At 47.0% G+C, this 13,528-nt stretch overlaps 1 protein-coding gene across 4 annotated transcripts in view; it reads left to right on the top strand.

Moving 5' to 3' along the window:
- The window catches only part of RTN1 (reticulon 1), a 262,796-nt gene that overhangs the window by 233,778 nt on the left and 15,490 nt on the right, over window positions 1–13,528 (top strand). Inside the window, exon 1 of one of the 4 annotated variants that reach the window (XM_006269692.4) lies at window positions 2,990–3,158. The exons of 2 other annotated variants lie outside the window; for them this stretch is intronic. In XM_006269692.4, the coding sequence (XP_006269754.2) occupies window positions 3,104–3,158 (55 nt within the window). In that variant the 5' untranslated portion in view covers window positions 2,990–3,103. Of the gene's footprint in view, window positions 1–2,989; window positions 3,165–13,528 lie in introns of those variants that run through there. One more of the 4 variants, XM_006269691.4, reaches the window with a different exon arrangement.

The raw sequence follows: 13,528 nt of genomic DNA, 5'->3' as shown, positions 1-13,528 counted from the left end.
AACCCACAGATATTTCCCATAGCTCTTTAGAACGTGGAGATTTTTATGTAGCTTCTGAAATAGCATCCCTGCTACTTCCCTCACTAAAACTGAGTATAATGCAACCAGATGAAATGGTCATCATCCTTAATATCGTTAGTCTGACAAAGCTCTAAATGCCAAGAATCATACAGTCAAAGATCTGGGTTCATCTTTAGTACTCCCCATTATACCTTGGTATGGAAGGAGCCAGAATTACATTAAAAAGAAATCTAACCAATGGAAATTTCCTCAAAGTCGTAGCACAGTTGGTTAGACTGAAAATATTTAGAGCTTTGCCTTTGAATTGTTTTGCATGAAAGGTTTGAGCAATATCATCGATCAGATCATATCAGTCTCAGTCGTGATTCGAGATTGGCCATGCACATTGACTGCGGCATTCTGTATCCGGGCTCCGAATGCATGTCCATAATCTACACAGCTTGACACGCATGACAGATACATATACAGTTGGGTTCTTCAACTTTCAGTCAAGGTCAGGGGTCACCTGAACCTAGCATTCAAGGGTGGGTATGACTTACCAGTTTCTGTAGCCAGTGACACAAGGGAGTGATATAGCTAGCGTCTTGGCCAGACAACTTTGACTCCCCAACCCAAATGACCATTGCTATACTCTGTCACAAAAGCCGCAAGGTGAAGAGCTAACAGCAGCCATTGGAGTCAGGGGTCATGTGACAGGGGTACGAGTCTGCAATCCTGACTGCTACTCACAGGGGACAAAGGAGAGTCAGAGGCGGAAAGCAAGTGAGAACGAAGAGAGATTGAGCCAAATGCATCCTTGTGCCTCCATAAAAGAATGGTGCTGCAATAACCCATCATTATGTCATGAGGTTTGTAGCCAACGTGCAGTAACTGTCTGCTGCAGTGATGCATAAGAGAGTTTTATGTCTCTTTAATTCGATTCAGTGACCAAGGGCTCTGCAGACACAGGTGCCACTGCCGTGGGTGTATCCACAATGCGTGGCGAGTTGTGTACATTACAGACATGAGCTAGGAGCCTCCTGCAAAACATTGAAGTCAATGTGCATGGCTAATACCCCTCTTTTGAATCCCCTCTTTTTTAAGTAGCAAAATTAATCAGGCCATATCAGAACATCACCTCTTGCCAAATTTCTTCTTTTTCAATTAATCCAGAAACACACACAACAAAAAATGGAAACTAGTCTTATTGTTTGTATAGATGCTTAAAACGACCTAGGTGAAAACCCACTTAGTTATTTAGTAAAAAAAAAAATGTGATTCCCAGCATAGGACTATGAGAAGAGATTTCAAACTGAAGGAAGTTTTTTAGGGGGGCCAGGGAGGAGGGAGGGGTTGCGGTTGTTTAACATGAATATTCAGATCATAAGGTCTTTGCCTAAAACAGCACCTAGCAAATTTTCCAACTTAAAGATGAAAATTTTAGTATATTAAGATTTTTCTCCAGGTGTTAGTTTTGCATGTATGGGAGTGATGTTACCCAAGAACGACGAGTGACTTGCAACTACCAGTTGAGGAGGTTTCTGTTAGTTCAAGTGATGGAGGCTTGTGTTGCTGGAGCCAAAAGGAAAAAAAAAGTGTTTCAATCTTATTTCTCCATGGCTGTGAATGTGTGCGACTTACCTAGTCATTGTGTCCACCCACAGCCCAAGGGTTTGTTACAGTTGGATTCACCGGTAGCGTCCCAAAACCACAGTGAAAAGGGGAGAATTTAGTTTTTGCTATATATTTAACTAGTAAACGAGATTAAGTTTAATGTGCAGGTATAATGTATGAATACAAATATTTAACACGATGTCTAATACGAGCCTGGGAGCTGGGTGGGTATTCCTGAATTCTACTTGATCTGCTAGTCATCATTTCGTGTTTGATTTATGGCTTTTGGTGTCCTGGGTTCCCCATCAGTGAAACGGGCATAATTTTACGTATCGTGACACGCTTGGATGATGATTTATAGGTGAACAGTGGTGTGAAAGGGCAGAGCACTGCGCAACTAATAAGTATCCTTGATACCACTACTGGTTAACCATCGAGCACCTCACAAACCGTTCTTAACTTACCCATGACAGCTCTGTCTGCTCTGAGACGCAGCGTGTGCTGGAGGGGTTTTGGCACAGAAAGCAAGCCTGGCCTAAGAGAGAGGCCTTGCAGAGCTGGGAGGAGGACCCAGAAATCCCGTCTCAAACTTCAGCTCTTACAGCTTAATGCTGGTGGAGGTCCCTTCGGGCCCTGATGCCTGTGACTCTACGCAGCACCACGGGGCCACCCATTACACGGCCACGACTGAAGAACTAACTCGCCCAGACTTCACCATCCCAACCCCTCTCTTGGGGCTTCTCGTGCGACACATCCGCCGCTCGGTCCCCCGTTTGTGTGTGTGTGTGTGTGTGTGTGTGTGCACACCTGTAGTACAAGCGCTTGGGTGTTTGGGTGTGATGCGCACGTGCGCTGCTGTCTCCTGTGCCGGGGGGAGGCTTGCTGTCCGTGTCCCGGGGGTGACCTTGCGCACAGCCCGGGCCGCGGCGCCCCGCTCGCAGCGGGCTGGCCCGAGCGCGCAGCGCAGCGCAGCGCAGCGTGTGCCCCGCCGTGCCGCGCAGCGCCGGGCACGCGGAGCCGCGAGCGGGGGCACTTTGCCCCGCGGGAAAGGCGAAGCAAACGCGGCGTTTCTCAGGAAATTTCTGGAACACGAATAGTCACCATTGACTAAACCCCACAGGGCGCGGCACACCCCCCCCCTCCCCTCCCCCCCGCTCCTACCCACGCCCAATTTGTTTTTGTTTCTCCGCTGTCAGATGCACTTAACCCTTTCGGCGGCGGCTGCCGAGTGGCTGCTTTGGATGCGAAAGGCAGCCGCAGCCCCTTTTCAAAGGAGCCTGCTCCCTGGGGCAGCCACATCCCGGTGCTGATTTGCTGCAGTGGAGACCGCAGCGTTTACAATATGCCCTCCCCCCGCCGCGGCTCTGCTTGCAGCACCAGGCTGTAGCCAGTGCGCGGCGGCGGCGGCAGCGAGAGGGAGAGCCCGCGGAGCTAGCTCTGCGCGCCCGGGAATGCCGGAGTGACCGCCCGGCCCTCGCCACCCCGCACCATGCAAGCCAGCGCCGACTCCACCAAGATGGACTGCCTGTGGAGCAACTGGAAATGTCAGGGTATTATATCTCTTCTAGTGTTGCATGCCTAGAGTGAGGGGGCGAGGGAAACCATCCATTTTTGCATTGTTCACCTGTGGGCCTTCGCATGTTTTGTTTTTTTATCCCCCCTGAAGATTTTCCTTGAGGGGATTTTAGGAAATCACCTCATTCGGGGTCTTTGGATGTGTTTGCTGTCTCCAGTTTTCAGCTGCTTCATCTTGCGGTGAATACAGCAGCGCCTCTCACCAAACACCCATCCCTCCGCACGCTGCCTTTTCCCATGCCCTGACTCCCTCCCCATCGTTTCATGTCTCTCGGGCTGTAGAAGGTCAGCCCTTGTGAATTTGGGTCTCTTTGGGCTGGGGACGGGGTGCGACAGTCACCTTTTGCATCTTTTCTGCTGGGGCACACCCATAGTGAGCCCGGGGGCTGCTGTCAGCACAAAGGAAATGTAGGTTAGGCATTATCTGTCATCATACCGAGCCTGCTGTGGCATCGCCATGCACTTGCCAGTTTGCTGGGCTCCAGCCTTGAAACTGGTCCCCGATTGCTTTTCGCCCTCTGTTTGCTGTAGGGAAAAAATGTATGTATTCTGATGTTTTGCTCCTCTGTTGAGCAAGCGTAGAGAACAATAGAGCCTACCTTGTGTTATACCAGATTTATTTTGAGACGGTCCATATTAGCGCTGGGTGTGGCCGGCTACCTCCTAGCTTGCCTTAGACAGCTTTTCAGCCATTTTTATTCAGCTTCACACTTCCCAGCCAGCATCCCTCCTTTGTTGTGGTAAAAGGCTGGCCGTGTAACACTGCTTGTCGAGCAGATTACAGGGGGAACAGAAGCAGGGATGGAGCCAGGCTCGTAAGCTTGTGTGGGTATCAGGCAGGTTTTGTGTTTCCTTTTTAATTGTGCAACGACTGTTGTAACAGGAAGGTACCTGTTTACTTGGAGCCCGGAGTTGCATAGGGGAAATGTTCTCCTTAAGGTCCCTGAGAGAGAGATTATGCCGGTGACAACTGATTAAAGGCCCACGGCTCGTTCTGATTTCATGCCATCAATAGCACAGTGTGCATTGTAACAAGAGGCAGAAAACCTTGCTGAACATGTAGATTTTCAGGGGCAGGTAGGTGGGAATGGGCATACCGATTTTCTTCTGGGTGTTGCTGCCGATGTGTTTGAAATTTGCAGTTCTGTACATTATTCTTCTCTATACCCTGAGCATAAGGAGGAATAGCTAAAAGTAAACAGGTGCACCTGTTAGTATGAGCCTCTAGGAGATGGCACTTCACCCGAGTCAATCAAGGAGCAGGCTTCAGAAAAATGTGTGTTTGTGTGAGAGCTCACCACCAAGGTGCATGTATTTGAAATTGAATTCTGCGTACAAAATGCCATTCAATTCTTCTTTTTGTTCCATATCTTGTTAGAGAGACTGGCTGTTAAAATGCTGCTCGTTCTTGTAAAAATGATAGATCTGCTGAGTCAAGTTCTCAGATTCACCTTGACTTATGCCCAGATTGGATTCTTTTTTCATCTTTCTCACAAAAAAAACGAGGAAAAAGAATTAATTAAAAAAGATAGGGCCACAGGGCACGGTATTTTTGCTGAATAGTTAATAATATGGTGGTATCAATCCTTAGGTGTACTCCCCTTTGAAATCTAAAGGCTTAAAATTTGGATCACATGGACTAGAAAGAAAAATGCATTGGGATAAATCATTACCACTGTTTGTTTATCTTTTCCTTTCTCTTTTTATGCTTAAAAATGAAGCATCTGCAGTGAAACAGGGAAAGGACAAAAAGCATCAAGAGACATTGGCAATGTCAGTAAAATCCATTTGATCAATCCCAGATGATGCACTGTGTGATGCAGAAGGGTAAACCCAAAAAAAAGAAAGAGAAGAAAAAAGAAGCAAGTACTTCTTTTTTTTTTTTATGTAGTCATCATAGACATTGTGTCAGCACAAAATATCTATTCTGCGGAAATTGTACAAAATTTCCAGCTTCATTAATTGTCTGCATCATCATTGCTTCGTCTCCGATAACTTCTAATTAAGCTAAGGAAACAACAGATAAAGAGAAGAGCCATAGCAAACAATTGCAGTCAGAATATACTGTATTATGGAAATATGAGGTTGGGATTAGCGCACATTTAAATTTACTAGAAATTCAGCCATGCAGTTAACTACAATGAAAGACTGGGGCTACAGTATGTCTGATCCTCGTAAGGTTTTGGGGTAGGTGCCCTGAAAGGGAATTGTTTCTTTTGAAGAATAGCAAAGCATGCAAGATGGATCTTTATACCTTCTATCAATATTCTTTGTGTTAATGAAGATACAGTCGATATTATACCAGTGTGAAGTGTTCAGACATATTGTGGGGTGTTCGCACCTAACTATATTGCATGTGTGACATGATTGTGTCAATGGCAGGCTATGATATAATCCTATGGGAGAATGGAAGTGTCATCCTCCCCTGCCCGGGCATGTTCTCCCTTAAAAATATCTCTGCAGAGTTTGGTGAATGACAACCAACTTATTTCATTTACGCCTTTACCAGTGGATGGCATTGTATGGACTGGGATCAAACTAGCTATTATGCAAGAGTGTGCAGAGGTACATTTCTGCTGGTCATGCCGGCTAACGCGGGCCTCCATGCATTAATATCCACCCAAAATCCACTGCAGAATGTGCAGTGTAGTACTTCAGGGATGATGTCACACACCCATTGTGCAGTGCTCTGAGCTCATGCCCAAAGCATGAGTTTCAGAGGCTGAGCTTTTGGGAGCAGCTTGAAGACACAAGATGCAGCTCCTACCAGCTGAGATGCATGGTTTGGTAAATCAGGCTACCTGGCATTTCACAGGGCTGTGGAACAACCCTCTAGGACCCCTTCAAAGCCATGCTTACGGTATATACCAGGGTTGCAAAAGCCAGGTGCCAGTGTTGACTGGGAACACTGGAGTCCTGCCCAGCTACCTGTTGCTTTACTGGAATATGGTCAGGAGCAGGGTTTGCACTGGCAGCTCTTCTGAGCATCCTCCTACTTTCTCAGTTAACATACAAACTGGCTTTAATGTGTCATGAAACATTTCTCCATGGGAATATATATTCTCTGCATTCAGCACCAGTAGGAATATTCACCAGTAATAATATTCTTTGCCATTAAAAGGTAATCTTGTTAACAGCTTTGGGCCAGTGTCATAAAATGGTAATATCTTTCTGTTGGTATTCCCAGTCCTTTCCACTTTTTCAGGGCTATAACAACTATAGCAGAAGTGCTAACGTCACGGCCCTGTTAGATTCTAACGAACTTGCAAATTCTGCTAAATACTTGTCATCAACAATCTCAGACAGGACACAAGAAGAGGAAGTGACACCCGACTTCAGCAAAAATTGTGGGCTCAAACCTCAGCTGGTATAAAGTGGTCAGTACAGTTCATCAGTGCTAGGTGACCAGCTGGCATAGCTCCATTTAGTTGCCTTGACTTCTGTAGCACATCCCTAGACTCTATCCCAATGGAGGGCATAGCTTCTGATGTCATGGGTGATGTCCTATAAAATAACTAAAGTTGTCAAGATTTTTAGAGACCAGGGCAAAAAAAAAAGAATCTTCTGATTTCACGTGTTCTTTGTCACAAAAATGATAAGGCTGACCTCATGAAAATCAGCAGGAGGTACTGCATACTCCCTAAATTAGACTGTTGCCTTTCAATGGCTTGCTGGTTTTCATAATTAGCCCAAAGTAGAGGGAAGCATGGTGGAGATGGCAGAGGGAGATGCAAATTGTTTATTGCGGGCTGTTTAACTGCAAGGACCCTGCTGGAACAGTTTAAGTTTGTATGAGCAGACTGAGACTTTGGACATTTTTAGACATTTTACCTGCAAATTGAGTCAGCGGGTGCTGGGTGACCTGATGCATGTACCTAATTGTGTTTTTTTAGAGCTACACTTGTGAATATATTATGTTGGAGTCCTGTTTGGAAATCATACCTTATAGGCTCATCTCTGTTGACCTCAATGGAAGATTGTTGCTGTAGATTTATACAGATGCAAAGTCGCTGAGAGGGTCCTAGTTATTTGGTCATTCACATTGTATTTAAAACACAGTCCTTATTGCTACCTCTCCCTTTTTTTATTTTTTTTTCCCTTTCAAGTGGGCTTCAGCCTGGTCCCAGCACTAGTCTGCAGGCTGCTCACCTCATTGACACTCCAGATAGCTGTACCGACAGCTCCCCAAGGCTGCTACCTACTTCCTCAGACGGGCCTGCCCGCTCCTCTTGGCTACAGGCTTCCTACAAGCTGCCTTTGCAGGGCATTAGGAATAACAGGACTCATCAAGTATTATCCATGCACCTTTTCCAAGGAAACAGAAAGTTTCATTTTCTCTTAGTTTCGTGTTTTCGGCTGAAATTTATCAATTTTTATTGGAACAAAACAAGCAAACAAAAAATGTCCCATTCGCTTGAATTAAGGCAAAGCATTTGGGGGGGGGGCATCTTTCCCATCCCCTGGTGAAAAAGGTGGGGAGGGAGAAGCAGAAAGGGTAGGGGGAAAAAAACCCTCACTTTAATTTTGATTCACTCAAAGCCACATTTTTATACCACTGATGAACATAAAACATGTCAGTCATTTGACATAACAGAAGTGCTAGTTTCGTGAAAACAAAATGCACTGATCCTAGGAAATGGGCTTTCTGTGCTATGCCTGAGCCACCTCCTTGCCTATCACTGCCCGTCCAAGTAGTGCACATGGACTGTCTACATGGTCGTGCTGATGAGGAAGGGGCTGAGCTTTCTGGTTCACCCAGCTGGGCAGGTTTAGGTCCATGTGCTATGAGCATGGCTTAGAGGTGGGCACTTTATCCAGGAACATGAAAGGGCATGTTAAAGGCCAGTTTCCTATTGCAGGATCTCTGTAGGGAAAGACACAAAACGGCTCTTCCATTTTATGCCCTCTCTACAGGGCCCAGCACCATTGCCCTTCCTCTTTGCAGGCCATGCCGTAGGGTTTTGGAGGCGACTGGTTGTGCGCCTCCCTGTCTGCCTCACCAGAAGCTGGCATAACTCAGCCCTGTCCTATTACTTTTACCGCAGGCAATGGGACAAGCCTGCAAGGGACAATGGTGTGGCCCCAGAGGGGGAGCAGGAAGAGGAGCCACGGGATGAGACACGAGCCAAAGCCAGCTCCTCCCCCTCCCCCTCCCATGAGGCTTGGGACAATGTGCCTATGCTGCTTTTTTCCTCCCTTTTTTCAAATCTGGCCTTCACCTGCTCTCAATTTGGGACAGAGCTGGAAGGGTGAATGCTGGGGCACTCTGGAAAGGCTTTTTAAAGGTGTTGCTGACCTGCCGTTGCTGAGGGATAGTGGAAAGAGACAGTCCTGTGTAGTGGTTACAGCTTGGAAGTGGGAGTCAGACCTAGTTTCCATATGTATATTAGTGTATGGCTGTGTGGGAAGCCCTGGCCAAGCCACTTGCTCTATGGCTCTTGGCTCACCTAGATTTAAAATGGTAATAACAGCAACCGCATCCACGTAGGAGTGTTGTTGGAATTAATTAGCATTTGCATGCCAATCACTTTGAGCACCTTGGATGAAAGGCACTAAGCTCCTTTTGTATTACTTATTGTTACTGGGTCTTGCTTAAAGAGCCGAGTCCTCGCAAAGTTTGCAGATGGGTTTCCTGCGTCAGGTGGGCTTGGATCATGAGCCTCTCAAGACCAGATTCTGCCCACAGAGGTACATGAGCAACCCCGTGGATTGCAGCCTGAGCTACATGAGTCTAACTGAGGCTGGAACTTGTTCCTTTGATGTTCAACCAAACTTCTCTCTCTTCGGGGGGCTCATGCATAATTGATCTAAACCAGGCAGAGCCATCAGGTAAAGAGTGGAGAGCAGGAGAAGCAACTGCGTTAGTCCTGCTTTTAGAAAACGGCTTGCAAATTCCAGTATAAAAATAGGGTTTCACTGTCACGGTGCATTTTGTGTACCGCCTTTTATGTGCCATTGTCCAATCTTTGCTAGAAGCTCAGCAGTGGTGGTTTACTTGTCTGAGAACAGGTTTAACGTACTGAGCCAACATCCAGCAGATAGGCTGGAGGATGGGCAGGAAAGGGGAGGGGAAGGCGGTAGCCTAAGTCTCAGAGAGATATGTCTCAAAACAATCTTAAGAAAACTTCCTTTGTAGCAAAATTGCAGCGTGGCAGAGTGCCAGGTAGATCCCTGTTGTCAGGCCAGCCCCAAGCCAGGACCTACCTGGGATTTTTCACCATCTGCTATTCCAAAATTAATCCAATTTACCTGCTGTAGCAGGGTTTATTGCACTCCCAAAGCATTCTTCTTCCTTCATCCTTTGAATGAGCCAAATCTTTGATTAAATAAAAAAAATTGAAAGTAACCCTGAGGCCATTGATTATTACTGAAAGACAATAATGAGAGCATTTGTTGTTCAGGGCACAAACCTCCATGTGTTGTTTCCTTACTCCTTGATTCAAAATGGAGTATCTCCATGACTGATTTGATACGTCCCATAGACTCCACCCTTCAGTTCTTACTCAAGCAAAACTCCCGTTGTTCCCAGCACAGCTTCAAAGCCAAGAGCTAAGATATAGAGGACAGGCCTTAATATGTCAACTACTTTGATATTCTGTTGTCTTCCATTCCGGCTGGATTGCCTTTTGTTCCAAGGCCATCTAGTTTATCTAAGCCAACGTGATGTTACAAAAATGTCAGGGGAAATTTGATAGCTTTGAACAAAGCCCATTTCATATGGCAAATGCTGCTCAGCTGTCATGTCACAGAATACATATTTTTCAGATACAAAATACATCCTGATTTTTCATTGCCAGGATAAAGAAAAAAATCCTTTGAAGCAGTCCTTTTAGATTGCTCCAAAGATGAGCAATTCCAAATCCAGCGAGTGAAATGATACGGTGGGGGCATCAGCTAATCCTGAAAGCACAGATTGAGGTCAAAGGGAGCAAGACTAAGTGCTGTGTTATTGAACGGGCTTCTCTACCCTTCTGATATCAGACCTTCCTTATAGTTAAGGATGTACCCGAGCCATGAATTTTGAAATGCAAATGTCTTTGACTTTTGGGTTAGAGATAAGGAAGAGGTCTAGATCTGTAGTCTTGGCCCGTGTGCATCTCATTAATTGTAGCATGTTCCTATTATCGTGGGTATTCAACAGTTTTGCTTCTTCCTTGTGATTTGGATGTCTGATCCAGTTGGATTAATATGTCTGCAAGGGGTCGGTGATATTATTTCAGCAGCAAATAAGCAGTAGGGCGGTTCCTCCAAAGAAATGGGATTAAGTCCCATTTGTGTGAGGAAATACCATTGCCTTCTGTGGGAATTTTGGAGATGAAGAGCTCTCAAGACTTGTTTCTTTATTATTGTCAATACTGTAACTTTGCTAACTATAGATCCAGTCTTGCTCTCCGTACTCATGTAACCAACAACCTCATGGGTAAGCCATTGGCAATGGGATATCATTCAGAGGCATGAAGAATCCTCGAAAGAGTAGGCATTTACTGGATCTAGTGTTCATTAACATAGACACCTTTTTTCTTGTGTCTTCTATCATTACACTGTAGCAATATGGACAGATGAAACAAGACCATTAAAATTGGTTATGTGGCTTCCTCCTCTAGCTAGTTTGTATGTCTGCTCTGTCCCATGGTAAGAAGGTAAATTACTTAATTTAGGGTAGGTAATCTAACAGTTTCTGGGGTAAACTGCCTGAGTTTAGCTTCTACTTACCACTGGATAGAGCAGACATGCAACAAGTTGCTAGGGATAAACTGTAGCGAAGTTAAATTCTGGCCCCCAACTCAGTCTAATTGCTTCATCTGTCCATGCACTTTACTGCGAGCATGCTGCAAGAAGCCCTAACTCACTCTCAAACACCAGCATCTCATTTTTTGAGGTCTAAGATTGTTTTCTTTTTTCACTCACAGTCACACAAGTTACTACCCTTGCAGGAAAGCACTGAAAACCATTACTCAGTCTGAAAGGAGTCCTACAAGTGGTGCGTGGAACCACCAAGTCACAAGAGCCATGTGCAAATCCTATTCCAAGTCTCTTGTCACAAGAATAGGGAGAACAAGAAGCAGGCAAGCTATCTGGCTCTCTGAGCACTGGCCCAAGAAGGTGCTGGCAGGAGTCCTTTCCATAGCAGTAGGGGGTATGTGAGATAAAGGGTTGAGAGGCAGGAGTAATAATGGAGAAAACCATTTTGAACAGCCAGGTCATTCTGGATCGGCTGTGCAGCTCATGGCAGCTGACTTCTGAAAGTGTGATGCACCAGGCAATTCACCAGAGGATGCGCCTGTCTGGACCACATTTTACCGTATTTACCTGAATCCAAGACAACTTTGAATTTAAGATGACCCCTCAATAATTAGATTCTATATATGGAAAAAATATAAATTAGTTATAGTTCTTCAGGTATAGAATCTAATTATCAGAGGATCATCTTAAATTTGTACCCCCTTCCCACACTGATACAGCAGGGAAAGCAGTGACGGGGGGTAGGCATCTGGGGAGCGGGTGGGGGGGTTAGACAGCTGGGGAGGCAGGTACCCCCCTTGCTTTCTGCCCCCCACAGTTCTTCCCCCTGCAGCCTCTTCTTCCCCTACAGTCTCTGCCCCCTGAAGTCTCTGTCCCCGCTTGCCATCTGCAGCTTCTGCCCCTGCACAGCCTCTGTCCCCAGCAGTCTCTGCCACCCTTGCTCCCTACAGCCTCTGCCCCCTTCCCTCCCTTGCTGTCAGACCCAGCTCCTGCTCCGTTCCCTCCTGGGGCGCAGAGCACATGGAAGTGCAGCCCCTGCCCAGCCATGCAGTAGCATCCTTGGGTTGGAGATGCTGCTGCTGCTGCTGATGGTCAGCCAAGCAGGGGACAGAGTTTCCATGTGCCCCATGTCCCAGGAGCACCTGGAGCTAGAGCAACACCTGATACTAAGTGGGAAAGGGAGAGGCAAAGATTGCAAAGGGCAGACAACGGAGCAGAGGGTGCAGGTGAAAGGTGGGGCAGCAGTTAGCTGCTGTGGTTTAGTCTCTGGCCCCAACCTGAACTCAGGGCCAGAGTCAAAGCCTCAGCAGCTGTCTGTCCCCCTCCCAGCCTTGTACTTGAATCCTAGACAACGGGTTTTTTCCCGTATGGTGAATCGGGGAAAACCTTGTCTTAAATTTGAAAAAATACATTAAATCCAAATAATGAGAAGATGAGGAGGACCCCTTCTTTGCCTAAGCGAGGGGCACGACAAGTCTCTCACTGGGGTTGTAGAGAGGCAGCAGCAAGGTGCCAGACTTCCATGCGTAGATCCTGAGGTGGTGCAGAGTCACTTGGAAGAACTGGATGCCTTTAAGTCGGCAGGCCCGGATGAGCTCCACCCGAGGGTGCTGAAGGCACTCGCCGACATCATTGCAGAGCCACTGCCGGGAATATTTGAACGCTCGTGGCACACGGGCCAAGTCCCGGAGGACTGGAAAAGGGCCAACGTGGTCCCCATTTTCAAAAAGGGGAGGAAGGAGGACCCGGGCAACTATAGGCCAGTCAGTCTCACCTCCATCCTTGGCAAAGTCTTTGAAAAAATTTTCAAGGCTCACATTTGCGAGAGCCCGGCAGGACAAATTATGCTGAGGGGAAACCAGCACGGGTTCGTGGCAGGCAGATCGTGCCTGACCAACCTAGTCTCTTTTTATGACCAGGTTACGAAACGCCTGGACACAGGAGGAGGGGTGGATGTTGTATACTTAGACTTCAGGAAGGCCTTCGATGCGGTATCGCACCCCATACTGGTGAACAAGTTAAGAGGCTGTGACTTGGATGACTGCACAGTCTGGTGGGTGGCGAATTGGCTAGAGGGTCACACCCAGCGAGTCGTGGTAGATGGGTCGGTCTCGACCTGGAAGGGCGTGGGCAGTGGGGTCCCGCAGGGCTCGGTCCTTGGACCGATACTCTTTAATGTCTTCATCAGCGACTTGGACGAGGGAGTGAAGTGTACTCTGTCCAAGTTTGCAGATGACACAAAGCTATGGGGAGAAGTGGACACGCCGGAGGGCAGGGAACAGCTGCAGGCAGACCTGGATAGGTTGCACAAGTGGGCAGAAAACAACAGGATGCAGTTCAACAAGGAGAAGTGCAAAGCGCTGCACCTAGGGAGGAAAAATGTCCAGCACACCTACAGCCTAGGGAATGACCTGCTGGGTGGCACAGAGGTGGAAAGGGATCTTGGAGTCCTAGTGGACTCCAAGATGAACATGAGCCGGCAGCGTGACGAAGCCATCAGAAAAGCCAATGGCACTTCATCGTGCATCAGCAGATGCATGACGAATAGGTCCAAGGAGGTGATACTTCTCCTCTATCGGGCGTTGGTCAGACCGCA

The sequence above is a fragment of the Alligator mississippiensis genome, chromosome 2, assembly GCF_030867095.1.
Source record: "Alligator mississippiensis isolate rAllMis1 chromosome 2, rAllMis1, whole genome shotgun sequence".
NCBI classification, from domain to species: domain Eukaryota; kingdom Metazoa; phylum Chordata; order Crocodylia; family Alligatoridae; genus Alligator; species Alligator mississippiensis.
The sequence above is the reverse complement of the archived record's forward strand: the minus strand, read 5'-3'. Positions and strand labels throughout refer to the sequence as shown.